The sequence below is a fragment of the Phaethon aethereus genome (genome assembly GCF_964289735.1).
Source record: "Phaethon aethereus genome assembly, chromosome: 3".
Lineage (NCBI taxonomy): Eukaryota > Metazoa > Chordata > Aves > Phaethontiformes > Phaethontidae > Phaethon > Phaethon aethereus.
The window spans coordinates 123,025,573-123,040,650 of record NC_138576.1 but is presented as its reverse complement, the minus strand read 5'-3'; the positions used below and the strand labels follow the sequence as shown (position 1 = coordinate 123,040,650).

The following is a 15,078-nucleotide window of genomic DNA, read 5'->3' as shown; positions in this document are numbered from 1 at the left end:
ATGGCTATGGATCACATCGCTGGTGAAAGAGGTCAGTAGAAAAATGTCCCAAGAAAGAGGTTTTTGCCTCTACCTGGTGCTTGTAAAGTTCTTTCGGCCTTTGGCTTGGGTGGGTAGCTCTATTGACTTCACTGGGTCTAGGTACATGAAGTTGTTTTTCATTTAAGGAGTAAGAATTGCAGATTCAACTTGACAGTCAAATACTAGGTCATAATATAGTAATGGCATGATACTTGTAAGTGGAAGAAGCTAGAGCAAAAGGGTATATTAGGTTTACTTATGCTTACTGCTGTATTTTTGCAGGAGTCTCATAGTAACTGTACTGTTACTCTTTTTGTCTAGGTCCAATTTTCTGTATTACTGTTGGTTTTGTCTGACCATGACATTCTAGTCAGATATTTTTTATTTTTGTATCGTAAGATGGGGACAGAACCATATCAGCTATGCATTTCATAAAGTCTTAATCCTTGCAAGGATATTAAAGTGTCAGGTGCCACAAATGTCCTGGGGTTGGGTACAGATTCCTAACCAGATATGTGTACCATACATCAAAAATCCTGACAAATTCCTAATGTTATGAGTACTTACAGCTGATTGACATCTGGATACACTCAGAGAACAAGTTCTGCTAATATTGCTTAAGAAACCAGGGGGACAGTATATTTATATGCTTATGGCTTGCAACCATTGTCTTATTGTACATCATGAAAGAACAAGGAGATGCAGGATTTGTAACTAAAGAAAAGCAGATTTTTTTGTTCCACAAAAAAAGGAAACTTTCTGGGCTTTTTCTACTCAGGCCTGTGGCACAGGTTGTTATAGAAAAGCAAATACAAGTTTTTGGTAGAAGTATGGTTGAGTATTATTGGTATGAGTCTATGAAATTTCTTCTGTGCCTTGGTGAATACATTGTTTTTGTCAGGGGTGTACCTATAGTTTGGAAGGAATAGGAGTATTCATGCTGGTGTACTTAAAAAAAAAAAAAATATTAAAAATTAGTAAAACTACTTGCTTAGCAAATAACAAGTGAATAAAATTAACTGTTTTATCCAGATTGGAAAGTGAGGTGTGGATGAACTCAAATCGCCCCCTTTTGAAGTGATAAACTGTTTACCTGTTTTACTCTTGACTGCTCTAGCAGTGTTGAGGTCATCTGCCAGAAGACTACTTTGTACAGTGAGTGGAAGAAGGTAAACTTGTAATTCTTGTGTTAAGTGTATGCGTAGTTCCCCAAATATAAAAGTTTGAGGTTTCAAACCCAAAGTAATTTCTGATACTTTTTTCCCCACAAGCAGAGTACCTTGTTCTGTATTTCCTTTTATTACCTGACGAGTTCCATAAATCCGTCTGAAAGGATCTTAGAAAAATGTTTGTACCAGCTACTCTCTGGAGCACTCAAGAATTAACAGAATTCTTTGAAATTAAAAAGTCAGAAAAATTCACAGAATCAGAATCAGAATCACTAGGTTGGAAAGGACCTTCAAGATCATCAAGTCCAACCATTAATCTAGCACCACCATGTTCCCTAAACCATTCCCCGAAGTGCCACATCCACATGTTTTTTGAACACTTCCAGAGATGGCAACTCCACCACCTCCCTGGGCAGCCTGTTCCAATGCCTGACCACCCTCTCAGTGAAGATATTTTTCCTAATATCCAATCTAAACCTCCCCTGGGAGGGGGAGGAATATTGCAGGAAAGCTTGTGTTTCTAATTACGGTGATTTGAGGGTGTTCAAACTTAACTTAACTTTCTGTCAGGAGATTCCCAGCTTTCAAGAACAAAAGATTTTGCATTAGTATTTGAAAATGTGACTCAAATGCATCCAAAAGTTTTAGAAAAGGGATGATCTCAAATCATTATTATTTTAAACTTGGGTTATGATATTTCAATACCTGATATTGACTGTATCCAGTAAATCATGAAAACAATAATAAAATAATTTTGTAATCTACATAACACCTAAAAATTGTAAAGCTAACTAGGTATTTTCAGAGGAAAGCGCAACCATGACTGAATTGCCAGTAGATCAGGTTATGATAATGGCAGACTGTTAATACAGAGTACATGTGGTTTGAAGATTTAAGTTTTATGGTAGAATAAAGAAAAGGGAAAGAAAGAAGAATTTAGAAGTCTCGTTTCACCAGAGAAATATCCAAAAACGGTGGTTATATGCAAACTTTTTAGACCATACAAAAGATATTAAAATTTAATTTTAAGCTTATAGTCACTAAAAAAAAAACCAAAAAGGACTACAGAAATAATAGTAGTGACAGTGAAACAGCAGAGGACTTTACCCTAAGTTTTAATAGATCTAAATGGTCCAGACAAGCACAGCCCTACAATGTTAATTGACCTCCAAAAATATCTATAAGCATCACATGCCAAGAAGACACCTCAAACTACTAATCATGGCACCTGAGTTATCTTGAACCACGATGCTTTTCATTCATGACATAATACATCTGATTAACTAGTAGAAATTTGGCTACCTGGAAGCCTAGTGTTGTTCAAAATTTACAGCCTCCTTTATTTCTATAGCTGAGCTAATGCAGACTTAGGATATTTAAGATGTGTACTTCTGATTATAAATAGGAAAAAAAAAACCCAGAGAATAGCTTATTATTTTATCTAAACCCTGGCCTGACTAGTAGATTTCATCATTAATGGCTCTGGAATATAAACTGAAGATTTGAAATGTGTGGTTTTCTTATATAGTTCAAGAATAACATCCAAAGTGATGTGCGCATACTGATACATGAAGCTTAGGTCTGATTATAATATACCAGTCTGTCATCTTTTACTAGTTTATAATAAATGATCTCTAGATTTAATAATCTGAAGTGTTTTTCAAAAGTCCACCAAAATTTATGCTAGTTGGTGACACAATGTTGACAAAAGTTAGGATTAAAAAACGTTAGAAATTGAAGGCGTCTGCCACAACTGGTAACTTATTCACGCTGCTGTTACTCCACTGACATATATTGACGCATAATGTGTTATTATAGTGCAAGAGTTCAATGAGACTTTAACCTGAATCGAGGAGGGAATGACATCTGTGGGTAGTGAGAAATATTTTGTATTTGTCTTTTTAACTGCTACATATTAAAGTGGAAAAGCAAAAATGACAGAAACAAGACACCTGTGCAAAGATCTTGCTATCCACAATCAGATGATCTGGCATTCAGACATACAATCGTGTGCTGCATAATTCAAATTAGTAAAACAGCTGCACTTAGTTCATGCATCTCCCTTTAGCCACCGTTTTTGCTTAGAGAAATGTACATTAAGGTTTCAATACATGGTTTCAATTCCCTGTAGCACTGAAACATTAACACTAAGTGCATCCAGGCAGTGTTTAATAGAATGCAACATTAATATGAGAAATGTTATGCATACAGTGTTTAGTTTGGGGTTTTTTAGATGTCCACTACGATTGAGGGTACTTGGGTTATCAGTGATGGTCTGGCAATTCATGCTGTGCTGTCTGCTTTGAATTGGCTTCACTAATGCACACAACTAGTCCAGGTTGCACTGCTATCAAATAGCAAAATTCTCTGCTGTAGTTTATTCTGCTTTTCAAGAAACGATCGTTTATTTCCAGTGTTATATAAGCACTTGGAGATGTGATTTGAGCTCCATTATATTCGATACGAGCCTTGTCTTGAAGAGCCTACAACAAATTTGAAACAAAAGACATAGAGCTGTTGGGAAGCCAAATTCAGAACATGCTCTGTGCCAGGGGTGTGCAAGCAGCATAAATAGAGCATCTGCCCTAGTCAGCAATATTTGAGTTTCCCTTGAAAACATGTACTTCATGTAGGTGTGAGGAAACTTTCTCTCCTTTCTCCTCAAAGCGAACAATTAGTGGAAACATATCTTCAATTGAATTACTAGCACTTCATCCCTCTCTCAGCAGTGGTTTTGTCAAAAATTCTTTTCTTTCACTGGCACTTCTCTTCAGTCCCTTAAGCCAACAGTTTCCAAGATAAGAAGCGTAATTTGTTTTTAAAATGTTTTCTGATCCTTTCATGAACATAGTTAGTGTAATCAAGTCGTTCAGCTGATTTCACCCCTGTCATCATAGGAGTTGTAAGCCTGAAGGAAAGTTTTTGAAAGCGTATGGAACTGCCAGCCTGGGTGGTCTAACAAGTGCTCGTACAGGGTACTTAGTACTTAGTTCTCCATGTCTTTTCAAAGGGAGTATTGATTTATGCCTGTGTACTGTAGATTTCATGCTCTGACAAGTTCAGTGACTTTATTAGTCACATTAAAGTAAACCTTTGATTCCCAATAAATACTCATATATATCACCGCTTTGCTGCTAGCCTGTGATCGTAACTGGAAGTCCCTTGCCTTCCTTATGCAAACATTTTTTCATTAGTGCCATCCAATAAGAATTCTCAAAATTTTCAGTGGCTACTCTGTGTGTGTTTGTTGAGGGGGAGGCGTCTGAGCCCACTGACAATTTCATGAGCAAGCAGGATGGATGGTCGAAAGCCCTTTGGGCATTACTGAGAGCCTATCCACAAAAATCCTGTTGAAAGGAAGGGAAGAGAGAAACAATAGATTGCGATGATAAAGCATTAGAGTTGAAATTCAGATGGAAAATGTAAAAGATCAAGTCTCTGCCTGCTTCATGGTGTTTCCCAAGACCTCCCCTTGGGCCATCCATCAAAGAAAGAACTGGAAAGGATTAATGAGGTGTGTCAAATTTCAAAGGTGACACCTGTTCTGGACTGCCCAGAGATGGATTTTGGGGGCCTTACAGAGGGGTTTTTTTTTCCTTTTAGAGGCAGGGGATCAGATGGGTGGGAGGGGGCAGAAAATGCCAACTGCTTGAAAAAATGTGGAATTTCATATTTTCTTTGTGGAAGTGCTCTTTTCATGCACCTGTGTGCATGTGACTTCCCACAGAATCATGCTGCAGTGCTACTCCTTGAGGTATGAGCCTGAAAGTAGATTAGTAATGTCTTAGTAAAATTAGTAATTGTAATCACCTCTGTGATTAAAAATCAACAAATCCATCTTGGCTGTTGCTATACTGAATAACAACAAATTTTCCAGACCTATTTTGCGGGGGGAACAGTTAAACATTTTTCGATGCAAGACAGTTTCATGGAGTGCTGTAGCTTCATAGTGTACCAAATGAAATTTTCAATCTTTTGTAGACCTCTCAAATGTGTGAACCCATGTGTAAAGACTGCAAATTTGCACAACAGGCCTTCTTTCCTTAAGTACCTGTATCTGTGATCCCTAGGAAGTTCTTGCACTCTGCTAGTTCACAAGCCAGAGTGAATTTTCTATAAATGTCTCTTAGGGAAAACCAACGCAGTTCAGAAGCCTGGAGTCACATTTCAAGCTATGAAGATCCTCCATCCCTTTTAAGATTTAGTTGCAGTCTGAGGTGTGGAGGAGGGACCTCTGCCAGCAGAATGGCAACCTCCGTGTCCCTTAAAACAGGAGCAATGTTGAGGAAAACTCATCAAGACTTGATACCCACTTGCAGAGCAAAAGTTAAAGTTTACATAAGTAGGAAAAAAAAGTTGCTTCCTAACACACAGTAGTCATTTGTACATGCTGACAGGATGAAATTGCTAAACTGTTATTCTTGCTTCACCCAGAAAGGTTTTTATAACAAGCAATCAAATGACTTTAAGTCTAATCTGTCTGTTCAACAGTTGGGTCCAACAACATGCCGCGGTGCAGCAGCTGTAAGTATGTCAGACTGCACCCTCCAAGTCCTTGTCTGCTCCCCTGGCCCTTGGTTCCTAGGGCTAGCTCAGCTTTCACAGCTGGACATGGCTTCTTGCACCTGTGCCCACACCTCTGGCTGTGCTTTTTTGCCAGAGTGTGAGCGTTTTCCAGTCAATTCAAGGAAATCTATTTTTTTAAGTGGTACAAGACTACCTTGTTGACAGGACTGTCCTGTTCTGGAGATCTCACAGCCTCTCTTCTAGAATTTTACACAACCCAGCAAAACTGTAAAATGTGCAAATTCTCCCTGTGGTTGATCTTCCTATCTGCTAATAGCTGATGAAACTCAAGTAGATTATATAATCCCTTCTACCTCACCCCTGTGGGGAGCCTGTTTGTGCCCTTCTCTCCCCTCCAGGACTGCAGAGGTGAAAAAAGGGAGCCATGCCAGCCACGGGGCTCAGCAGATGATGCATGGACCTGCCAGAGTTGGAGGAGCCCTGCCTGTTGTACCATGTCCTCTCTGGTGCAATGCTGGTTGCATGCATCTGCCTATGCCACGCATCTTGGTTCTGAGATGCTCTAGGATTATTTCCTGACAAATTTCAAAGCATTTTGTATATCCTTCAAGGGGCAGTTGTGCAAGGGCACTTGAGGGGATCCGTCATCATTGGTGTGCAGTTTTACGCCCAGGTGTAGGGTGATATCCCTACTCATTCCCACGTATGTATTGGCTAGATAAGGTTTAAAGCAGCAAATGTGGATACAGAGTTCTTCCATGTGAATGTTTAGGAAGCTTAGTCTACAGCCAGTGCTGGTAAAGTCTGGATGAATCTGGAAGGGCACCCAGGGAGACGACTGGCCAGCTGATACCTGGTACTTGTGTTGCTTTGTTGTTATGGTGTCTCCCTATTTGTTCATATATTTCAGCCTCACTAGCGTTGCTATATTGTAAGTCATTTACATACCCAAGGCAGGAATGGTCTCCAATATCCATGTGTACCATGTATCCACAGGTACCAAACATACTGGGAGAATAAGTGCCTAATCAGAGAATAAGTCAAATCAATGATACACAGAATTTATAAGGTGAACTTTTGTTGTAAAAGAAGTGATTGGGAGAGCAAGAAGGCTTTTTTAACTACTGGCCAGTAATGGCCATGCTCTGCAGCTAATTTAAGTATTATTAGAATCTTGACTTTTAACAAAAGAATAGAGTTAGGCTTCCAGTTTTTCCAGCTCCTGTTTGACACTGGTGTCTGTTCAGTGAAAATAAGCATAGAACTAGTAGATGTCTTTGTGTAGATCCTTATTGTTTCATGTGGCATGTAAATTTGCATCTGTCATGAGCTGAAATTATCGAGATCTTACAGCTGGATTGCAAGACCATTTCACAACTATGCTGTAACTAACTGTTCTCTGGGATGAGCAGGAATCCTGTGGAAATCCTGCTGGTTTATGACATGACAGTTTTCTGGGGATCAGCTCTCATGCTTTCTTGCAACATGTACTTTTTTATTGGTAGGTAATCCAGTAGTGCTAATATAAATGGGGACCTTGTGGCCACTCTAATGACACTAAATGGTCTGACTGGGCCAAAAGTCTAATGGAAGGTTAATATTTTTTTGTCCCCATTTCTTGAGTGCATCAGCAGAGGTCAACCTTTTAACCTATCCTGTGTAACAATGGTAATGGATATCAGAAAAGTTATTTTCTTCAAATACTGACAGACTGCTTAGAGCCCTACCCACCCCTTTTCTCTCTGCTCTGTTGTTAAACCTTGGCTAATTAACTGTATAGATTTTACTTCACTTTTGCACCACACTCCTCAGCAATTTGTCTCAGAGCATTTACAAAGGATTTAAACACTCTTACCCTAATTTCAAGACATAAGTCAGCAAAGACCCAATGGCATTCACATGATAATGACAAGGCAAGGAATAAAACCTAGACGCTGGGAAAACCACCAAACTTGGTGGTTTTCCTACAGTTTTATAGTAATTGTAGCCACATTTTACAAACTTTACTAGCATAAGACTAGAACACAGTGTGTGTTCTGCTAGTAACCTTAGAAATTCATGGTCGTCTTGCCAATGTACGAAGGGTGACTTTTTTGCTTCTGACCAGTACCCAAGCCCCTAAAGTGAAGCTCACGTACAATCTTAGTAGGACTGGGATCACCTGCAGTTAAATACACACAGTTCTTGTACAGTCAGAATAGAAATTTTTTTCTCCCTGCTTCCCAGAGTGGTAAAAAAAAAGATAGGGTATTGCTGGTGGTGGTATTGGTGTTGCAAAGTACACAATTACTGTGTCGTTCCTCCAGTGTCCAGGCAGCATAGACTGTCATATTTTTGAATAATAGATTTAGATGCAGCTAATAGGTAACATGATAGATACGGATATAGAAGCCTGAGTAACAGATGGCTTTGAGTAAGATGAAGTTCTGAAGGGCACAATTCAACTTTTTTTTTTTTCTTTTTCCTACAGGAGAAATACCACATCCTGTTTACAGAACATCTGTGTGTATTTGGCCAGACTCATCCCTTCTATAAATCATTTGCTCTGAATGGAATCAGGGAAGGAATTGTACTCATCCCCTAGTGGTATTTGTTTTGTGAACTCTGGCTTTTAGAGCATGGTTGAAAGAAATCCGAAAGGACAACTGTTCTCTGAGGTTTTTGAAGTTGCTCATTTAAATTAATATTTAAATGTAGTCTCTTTTTTAAGTACTGTTTGTTTATGATCTTAAATGTTAGAGACACTGAAAACTAAAATTAATATAGCATATTTAATTCACTATTTCATTCATTTAAGGGCCCTGGTATTTCGTGGGCCATGAAATAGATGACAAGTGTAGATTTACAGCCTGGGACTAGAGACAGAATTTGCATCATCTGAACTGTTATCAGAGATTCCACTCCCCAATAAACCTCACTGAAAAAAAAAGAACAAGACACATATGAGATGCCAATTATATCACATTGTACCCTGGAAGGTGCCGAGTCTGTTGGGAAGCATACCTGGCAGAGGTGCTAGCTGAGACACTGGAAGCCATTAAGGGGAAGAATGCTGCTCTGGTAAGTTTTCTCGTCTTACCTTTATCACAACAGGGTCAAAATGATCAGTAACTGTCTGAGCAGATGGCATGTTTTACAGATGTTTGATTTGCTGTGACAATCAAGGAAATAATTCCCAAATGAGCAATGCTTCTTGGTGAGAGGGGTTGCCATGTGCAGAGAACATGCTCTACATTATCTTGTTCCATTTATCACTGTACTGTAGGTGACAGATATGCAGGGAAGTATTACTGACCATTCTTTCCACCTGCTTCTGGCTTGTCCTCATCTCACTGTTTTCCTAGCAAATGTGAACTCCTAGCCATTTCTCATGACCCACAATTTATTTATCACTACATATTCACTATTAATCTGTAAGTAAGTTATCCTTACAGATGACTTAATGATGCCTATAAAAGACTGATTCATACAGAAATGAGGCATTCTTCCCTATGAAAAACACCAAAAAGACAAAACCTAGGAAATCTGAGCTCTGGTGGCGAATCTGGTGTAATTGTGAAGAAAAACAATTCAGTGTTTTGCTGTTTCTGTGTCATTTTAGTCAGTTAAGGAGATATTTTCTTGACCAAAACTACTACTGTCTTATTAATTTGAATATGTAAGTAAAAGGCTTCTTTCCAAGGATATAAAAAGCAAAGCTCGTTAAAGAGCTTTTTCAGTTGTGTTACCGTATAGTGTATCTTGGAGGTTTCCTGCAGATCTTGACGGAAGTCTCTGCAGACTGTTGGGTGGAAATGAGGTGAAATGCAGAAGGAAAGATGCACACATATTTCTTTTAAACACAGTTCAGTTCAGGTCTCTCTTAGGTAGGGACCAAAAGTTTTCCAACATGTTGAAGGTATCCCACTTTGCAAATCACTTCAAAGGAGAAAATACTTTTTAGCAATTCAATACATGTCGAAGACAAGTTTTCAAAACCAATGCAGTGTGTTTCCCTGTGTATTTTCACACTGGTTCTTTTAACATTTAATCTCTTGCATTCCATATACTTAAGTTGTAGGCTGCTTTTTCTGTATATCACTTGTATTTCATTGCCAAGATGACATGGTAATTTTTTCTAATTAAAACACTCCAAGTATTTTTATTCTCCCAGCCTTTCATCCTTACTGCTTTCCAAAATGGATATTATAATACAGCTTTCCTTTAATCTGTCTCCACACTAATTTTAATTATTTTGAGAGGAAGGGATTCTATCAAATACTGCCAGAGATGTTTATACTTTTATGTTTTGCCACTAAAAGCTGAAACACGAGAATTTGGTTCAGCAAAGACCATATATGTGAGTATTTCCAAAATCAATAAACTCTTGTCTTAAAAGCAAGGATGTATGTTAGTCCTGGTTAGTTGTTTCCACATGTGATTAAAGCCTAAAAATGTTTTAAAACTAAATTAATTAACTTTATAAAAGTCCATTTATCATTAATTGTAATAGCATGCCATTTATCCCATTACTGGCCAAACTGAGTTTAAAGGGACAGTTCACACTAGTGAACACCTGTGTATGCATCTGTAGGATAGGGCCAAATACATTGTTTCCAGCTCTAGATAAAATTTCTTTTTAATACTAAAATGCTTTCTATTTCCTTGCAGGATTCATGATATGTCTATCATGCTACCTATATAAGAAGAGATTAAAAAAAAAAAAAGAAAAAAACCTGTTCTGTTCTACTCAGCAAAATACTTTTTTCAGCCAGTATATTTTAAAGATTATTCTCTTTACATTTTTTAAAATATTTTATTACTCTAAATGGAGTAATACAGCTCTGCATTGCATGTAATCAGGAGAAAAAAAAATGTAATGTTCCTCACTGGGAGATATTTAAGGAGTAATATATCTTTAAGTGTCTCCGCCTCTGAATCCACCCACTTCTTGATAGCTGCAGCAGTCTTTGTTGACTCATAGAAGCTGTGTTCATACAATAGCCAGCAATGTGCAGTATTTTTCGGAGGTTTTAAGAGCACACCTCCTGCTATGAATTTCACGTTCTAGCTTGCTGGGGCTGAAGGTGTATGAAAGAAACAGTTTTAAGTTTCTAAGATATTGCAAAAGATAGTTCCTCCTCTCATCCCGGAAAATCCTGACAGACCAGTTGGATACCTTTCAGGCCTTAACCAAGAACTTTATCTGCTTGGTCCACTGTCTTTTTTACAGTAGAAAGACCTGAGACACCCTTAAGAACTGAGAATCTGACTAATTTAAACAGATGGCTAATCCCAGTGCTGTCTGCAATGGACATCTACATCATCATCATCATCATCAGAAACAGAATAACCTCTTAAAAAGTGGAATCTATAAGAAAAATGGAATTACTAAAGGAATGAAGGTAAGATTTAATTGTTTACCCTAATTGCCTCTAATATTGAAAACAAATAGGTAGTTGCAACATTACTTATTAAGCTAGTTTTATGGCGGTCTTAGTCTCCATTGAACAGGTTGTATGGATTAGGCTTGTGTGTTAAGTTTTATAATCTTGGGACCTGAAGCTGTTTTTTCCTATCATCCTGAACTGCAGAGAGAGTTGTGAATGCTCATACAACATATTGTTGGTCCCATGGACTGACTAGCCTCTAGTTCATATCAAACACAACCAACACATGCATGCTGAAATGCAGTAGTTTCCTTCTAGAGCTTAACTGATGGTGGAGTTGACTTTGTGATGTATTAATCACTAGTGGAAAGCAGTTTTATCAATGTAAAGTGTGTGTGTAGTGGTTTTTAAAGTGTGATTTATTGCTGTACAAGTATAACAAAAAAAAATGTAGGTAGGGGAAGCTGTCTTTTCTTGATATTTAAATTACTGCAAGGTTGGTTTAACCGATGCCTGCACTTTACTGATGCCTGCTCTCCAGCCTTGTACTGCTTAAAATCCAAGTCAGTTTACTTACTGTTTCCTCAAGCTGTTCTCTTTGAAACCAGCACTTCTCATTTATGTGAATGTCTTGTAGAACAGTTGGCATGTACATCCAAAAGAATAAACCAAAAGCATGCGTTTGCTGAAAGAACGCAAATCTTAAATGTTGTCTGTCTGCGATACCCGTTCTGACTGGGAATGTACTGTCTGTCTTTAAGTGTCCCAATTCTTGATCATGATGTGATCATTAGTAGAAAGTCTTGTAGTGACTAGAAAAAGGCTGGCTTTACAGCACGGTGTGATGGTGAGAGGGGGATGGAGAAGGTTGCTTTTGGAGCCTGAGCTCTCACCTGACCATCCTTGTTGAAAGCTTTAGACAACGACTGTGGTGAGGGCTCTGACTGTAGCGAGGGCACCGCTGTTTTACAAATAAACTGCTATCTTATATCTTTCTCTAAATGGGGTTCTGTCATACCTAGCACTCTAGTGGAGGCAACACCCAGTGTCATGCTTAATGATTGTCTGGCTTTAGGTGTCTCCCTTGGTATGGGTGTTTCCCAACCATTGGCTTGTGTAGGATGAGGAAAGCAAAAAAGTTTGTGCAATGATTGAAAAGGCCTTTCTTGGGATTTGCTTCCAGAAACCTAATCTAGCATCCTTTTATATATCACATATATCTCCTCGTCATTTTATATATTAGCTATTTGCCACAATATGTCTGAAATCTTTGCTTTCCGTTTGAGTGGCAAACTTCTACAACTAAGCCTTGCCATTCAGTTATTGTTAACCTGCTACAAATGAGGAGTTTTGAAAGCAGTATAATCCCAGGAGGGGATCAATTAGGATTTCTGCCTTAGTAGGAAAAACATGGCTAGAGAAGTAGCATATTACTGAGGGTGAGCAAAAAGGAAATAAAGATTGGCCTGAAAGTGGTGGCAAAGAAATGAAGGAAATGTTAGTAGATGTACCTGCTAGATTAGTGAAGTCTTACAAGCACTGCATGGTTGGAGGAGAAGGGGTTTTACCCTGCCGTGTGATGCAAAAGCAGCACTGAACCACTAGTAAATACTGTCCGTATGTGAGGAAGTGAAGCCTTAGAAAGTTCAGGAGGCTTATCAAAGGCAGATTTGGTAAGTCCAGGTCTAGCACTTGTTCCGAATTACATACCGTTTCCCCTCGCTTCCTGCTCCAAACACAGATTGGGAAAGAAGGAAACAATAGCAGACAAGAGTCCTGTATGAACCAGGAATCTCATTCCTGGTAGGAATCTCCCCATTCCTGTCTGGTCTGTTTCCCCGCCCCAGCTGCCTCACCCTGTTCGGTACTTATGCTTTATCCTATTTTACAGGAACAGATACTGTTCCTTCCTACCTGATCTGTTTACATGGCTTACTGCTGTAGGTGTGCAACTTCACGCAGCCTTCCAGTGTGTTTATATTCGCAACACCTCACTGAGGTGTGCTTCCCATTTTACAGCTCGGATCTGAGGAACAGGGAATATGGCAACTGGGTGCACAAGGCAGCCTGTGCAGGAACCAGACCCAAGTCTGTCATAATTCCAGTCATCCTTCTCCTTTCCTCCTCTTTTGCTCTTTCTCCACCTTGCCCCGATTTCCCCTAACACTCTGACACATGCACACACATGTCTGCGTACTTTACTGTCTATTCGGTAATTTAATTCACCATTAAACACTTTACATAGGAGGGGAAATGCAGTGCTAGGCTATTCAGGGGACGTGACTGATGGTGCTCGTTCTAGCACTTGAGACTTGTGGCAGTTCTGAAACTCGTGGGGTTAATTACAGCTGTGTTGCTTTGCAAAGAGGGAGATGTGTTCTAATTTGAGAGAGGCAACTGGTGGTGCAGAGGCTGCAGCAAGGGCATGGCACAGCGAAGGCTTCTAAGCCAGGAATATGTAGCAATAGTTGCACACAACTGACTGACTGGAACATCAGGCTTTGCAGAAATCAGCTGCATAAACCTCTTTTTTCTAGGGAGCCCACAGGAAGCACTGGCTTCAGGAAATGCTGGCTTTAGAAACACTGCTTTTGAAAACACTGTTTCAGGAACAATGTGTTTTGCATCTTAATGATGTAAGAACATTTTGTGTGTCTGTGTGTGCATGACAGAAATAGAGAAGCAATTCTGATACAGCAAAACCGCCAGGTTTCTGGAGAAAGGATTTTCTTTAATGGGTTGGGGAAGATAATTAGGGATGATCAAATGTGGGGGAGTAGGGAGGCTCTCTTTGCTTGTAGCAATCTGTGGCATACCAAGGACAGGAAAGGAGGTAGCTCAGTGATAAAACAGCAGTGAAGCATCCTACCAGGAGAGAAGTTGTCGCTTTTGGGGAAGAGATATACCATTTTGGGGTGGGACTGCTTGCTCAAATAGCTTCTGCGATTATTTTAAGTCTGACTCGCTCAATTCTAGCTGATAGCACAGACTGCCATGTAGTCATGGACACAAGGCCTAACCACGTACTCACAACCATGCTGCATCCTTGCATTCATTGGAAGTTGGGCCAAGGTAGGACCTAAACTTTGGGAGGTGGGTTGTGGGCCGCATCTTCCACTTCATTAGGGCTTATAACAAAGGCAGATGCTTTCTGTTCTTCCAGAACCTGTAGCCTGGACTTGCCTTTATCCAAAGCACAATTCAATAGCTAACTTATTTATTTATGTAACTGTGATAGTCAGGAGAAGGTATTTTCCTAGCCATGGTTTGTTTTGCTGTTATGTTGCTGTTGATTGGGTGTCAATTGTAGGGGACATTTGATTTTTAAAACAATAAATATATTTGTCCAGTGGAAACATTTTTTCCCTAAAGTACACATGCAACAATTTTATTTCTTTGATAGATCATTTCCTTGGATGCCTTAGAGAGCCTCCAAGACAGTATAAAGCTATTTGCAAATTCATTGTTTTCTGTTCTGCACTGAGAATGGCAGTAGCTTGGAAGAAACTTGAAGTGAACAAGGCTACAGCCTTTTCCAAGGCTTTCAAATTCCTTTCTGAAAGCAAAAAAGAGCCCAGGATGAGATCTAACCCAGTAACATCTGCCCCACTTATTTGATAGCCTAAAAATGTGATGGCTTTTGGCATTTGGGGGCTCTAAAATTCAGAAGCTGATTATATTTACCCTCTGTCCTGTGACATCTGGGCCTCCTCCTAACAGTTCTACACTCCTATTGATTCAACACTGCAGCAGCCAGTCTCAGTCCCTTCCATGCTTTTGGCTTCCCTGCTTTTCTTCCTCTCCTTTCTGCGCTACAATGTCACTTACTCTCCAATAAAGATTTAAAGAAAACATTGATTGTTTAGAGAGTCATGAGAGGAATGTGCCATGCAACTGTTCTCATAGGAATAATTTTCTTGTATGCTGTAAATGCCCCTGTAATTTCTTTGTGCTCTGTTCTCTCACATCTATAGATAGCACTTACTTCACAT

General features: G+C 39.3%; 1 protein-coding gene across 1 annotated transcript in view; it reads left to right on the top strand.

The window, feature by feature from the left end:
* Positions 1-10,981: 10,981 nt before the first annotated feature.
* Positions 10,982-15,078, top strand: part of SPTLC3 (serine palmitoyltransferase long chain base subunit 3) — a gene marked incomplete at both ends in the record, with an annotated part of 84,272 nt that continues 80,175 nt past the window's right edge. Inside the window, one exon of the mRNA XM_081997526.1 lies at positions 10,982-11,101. Within this exon, the coding sequence (XP_081853652.1) occupies positions 10,982-11,101 (120 nt within the window). The remainder of the gene's footprint in view (positions 11,102-15,078) is intronic.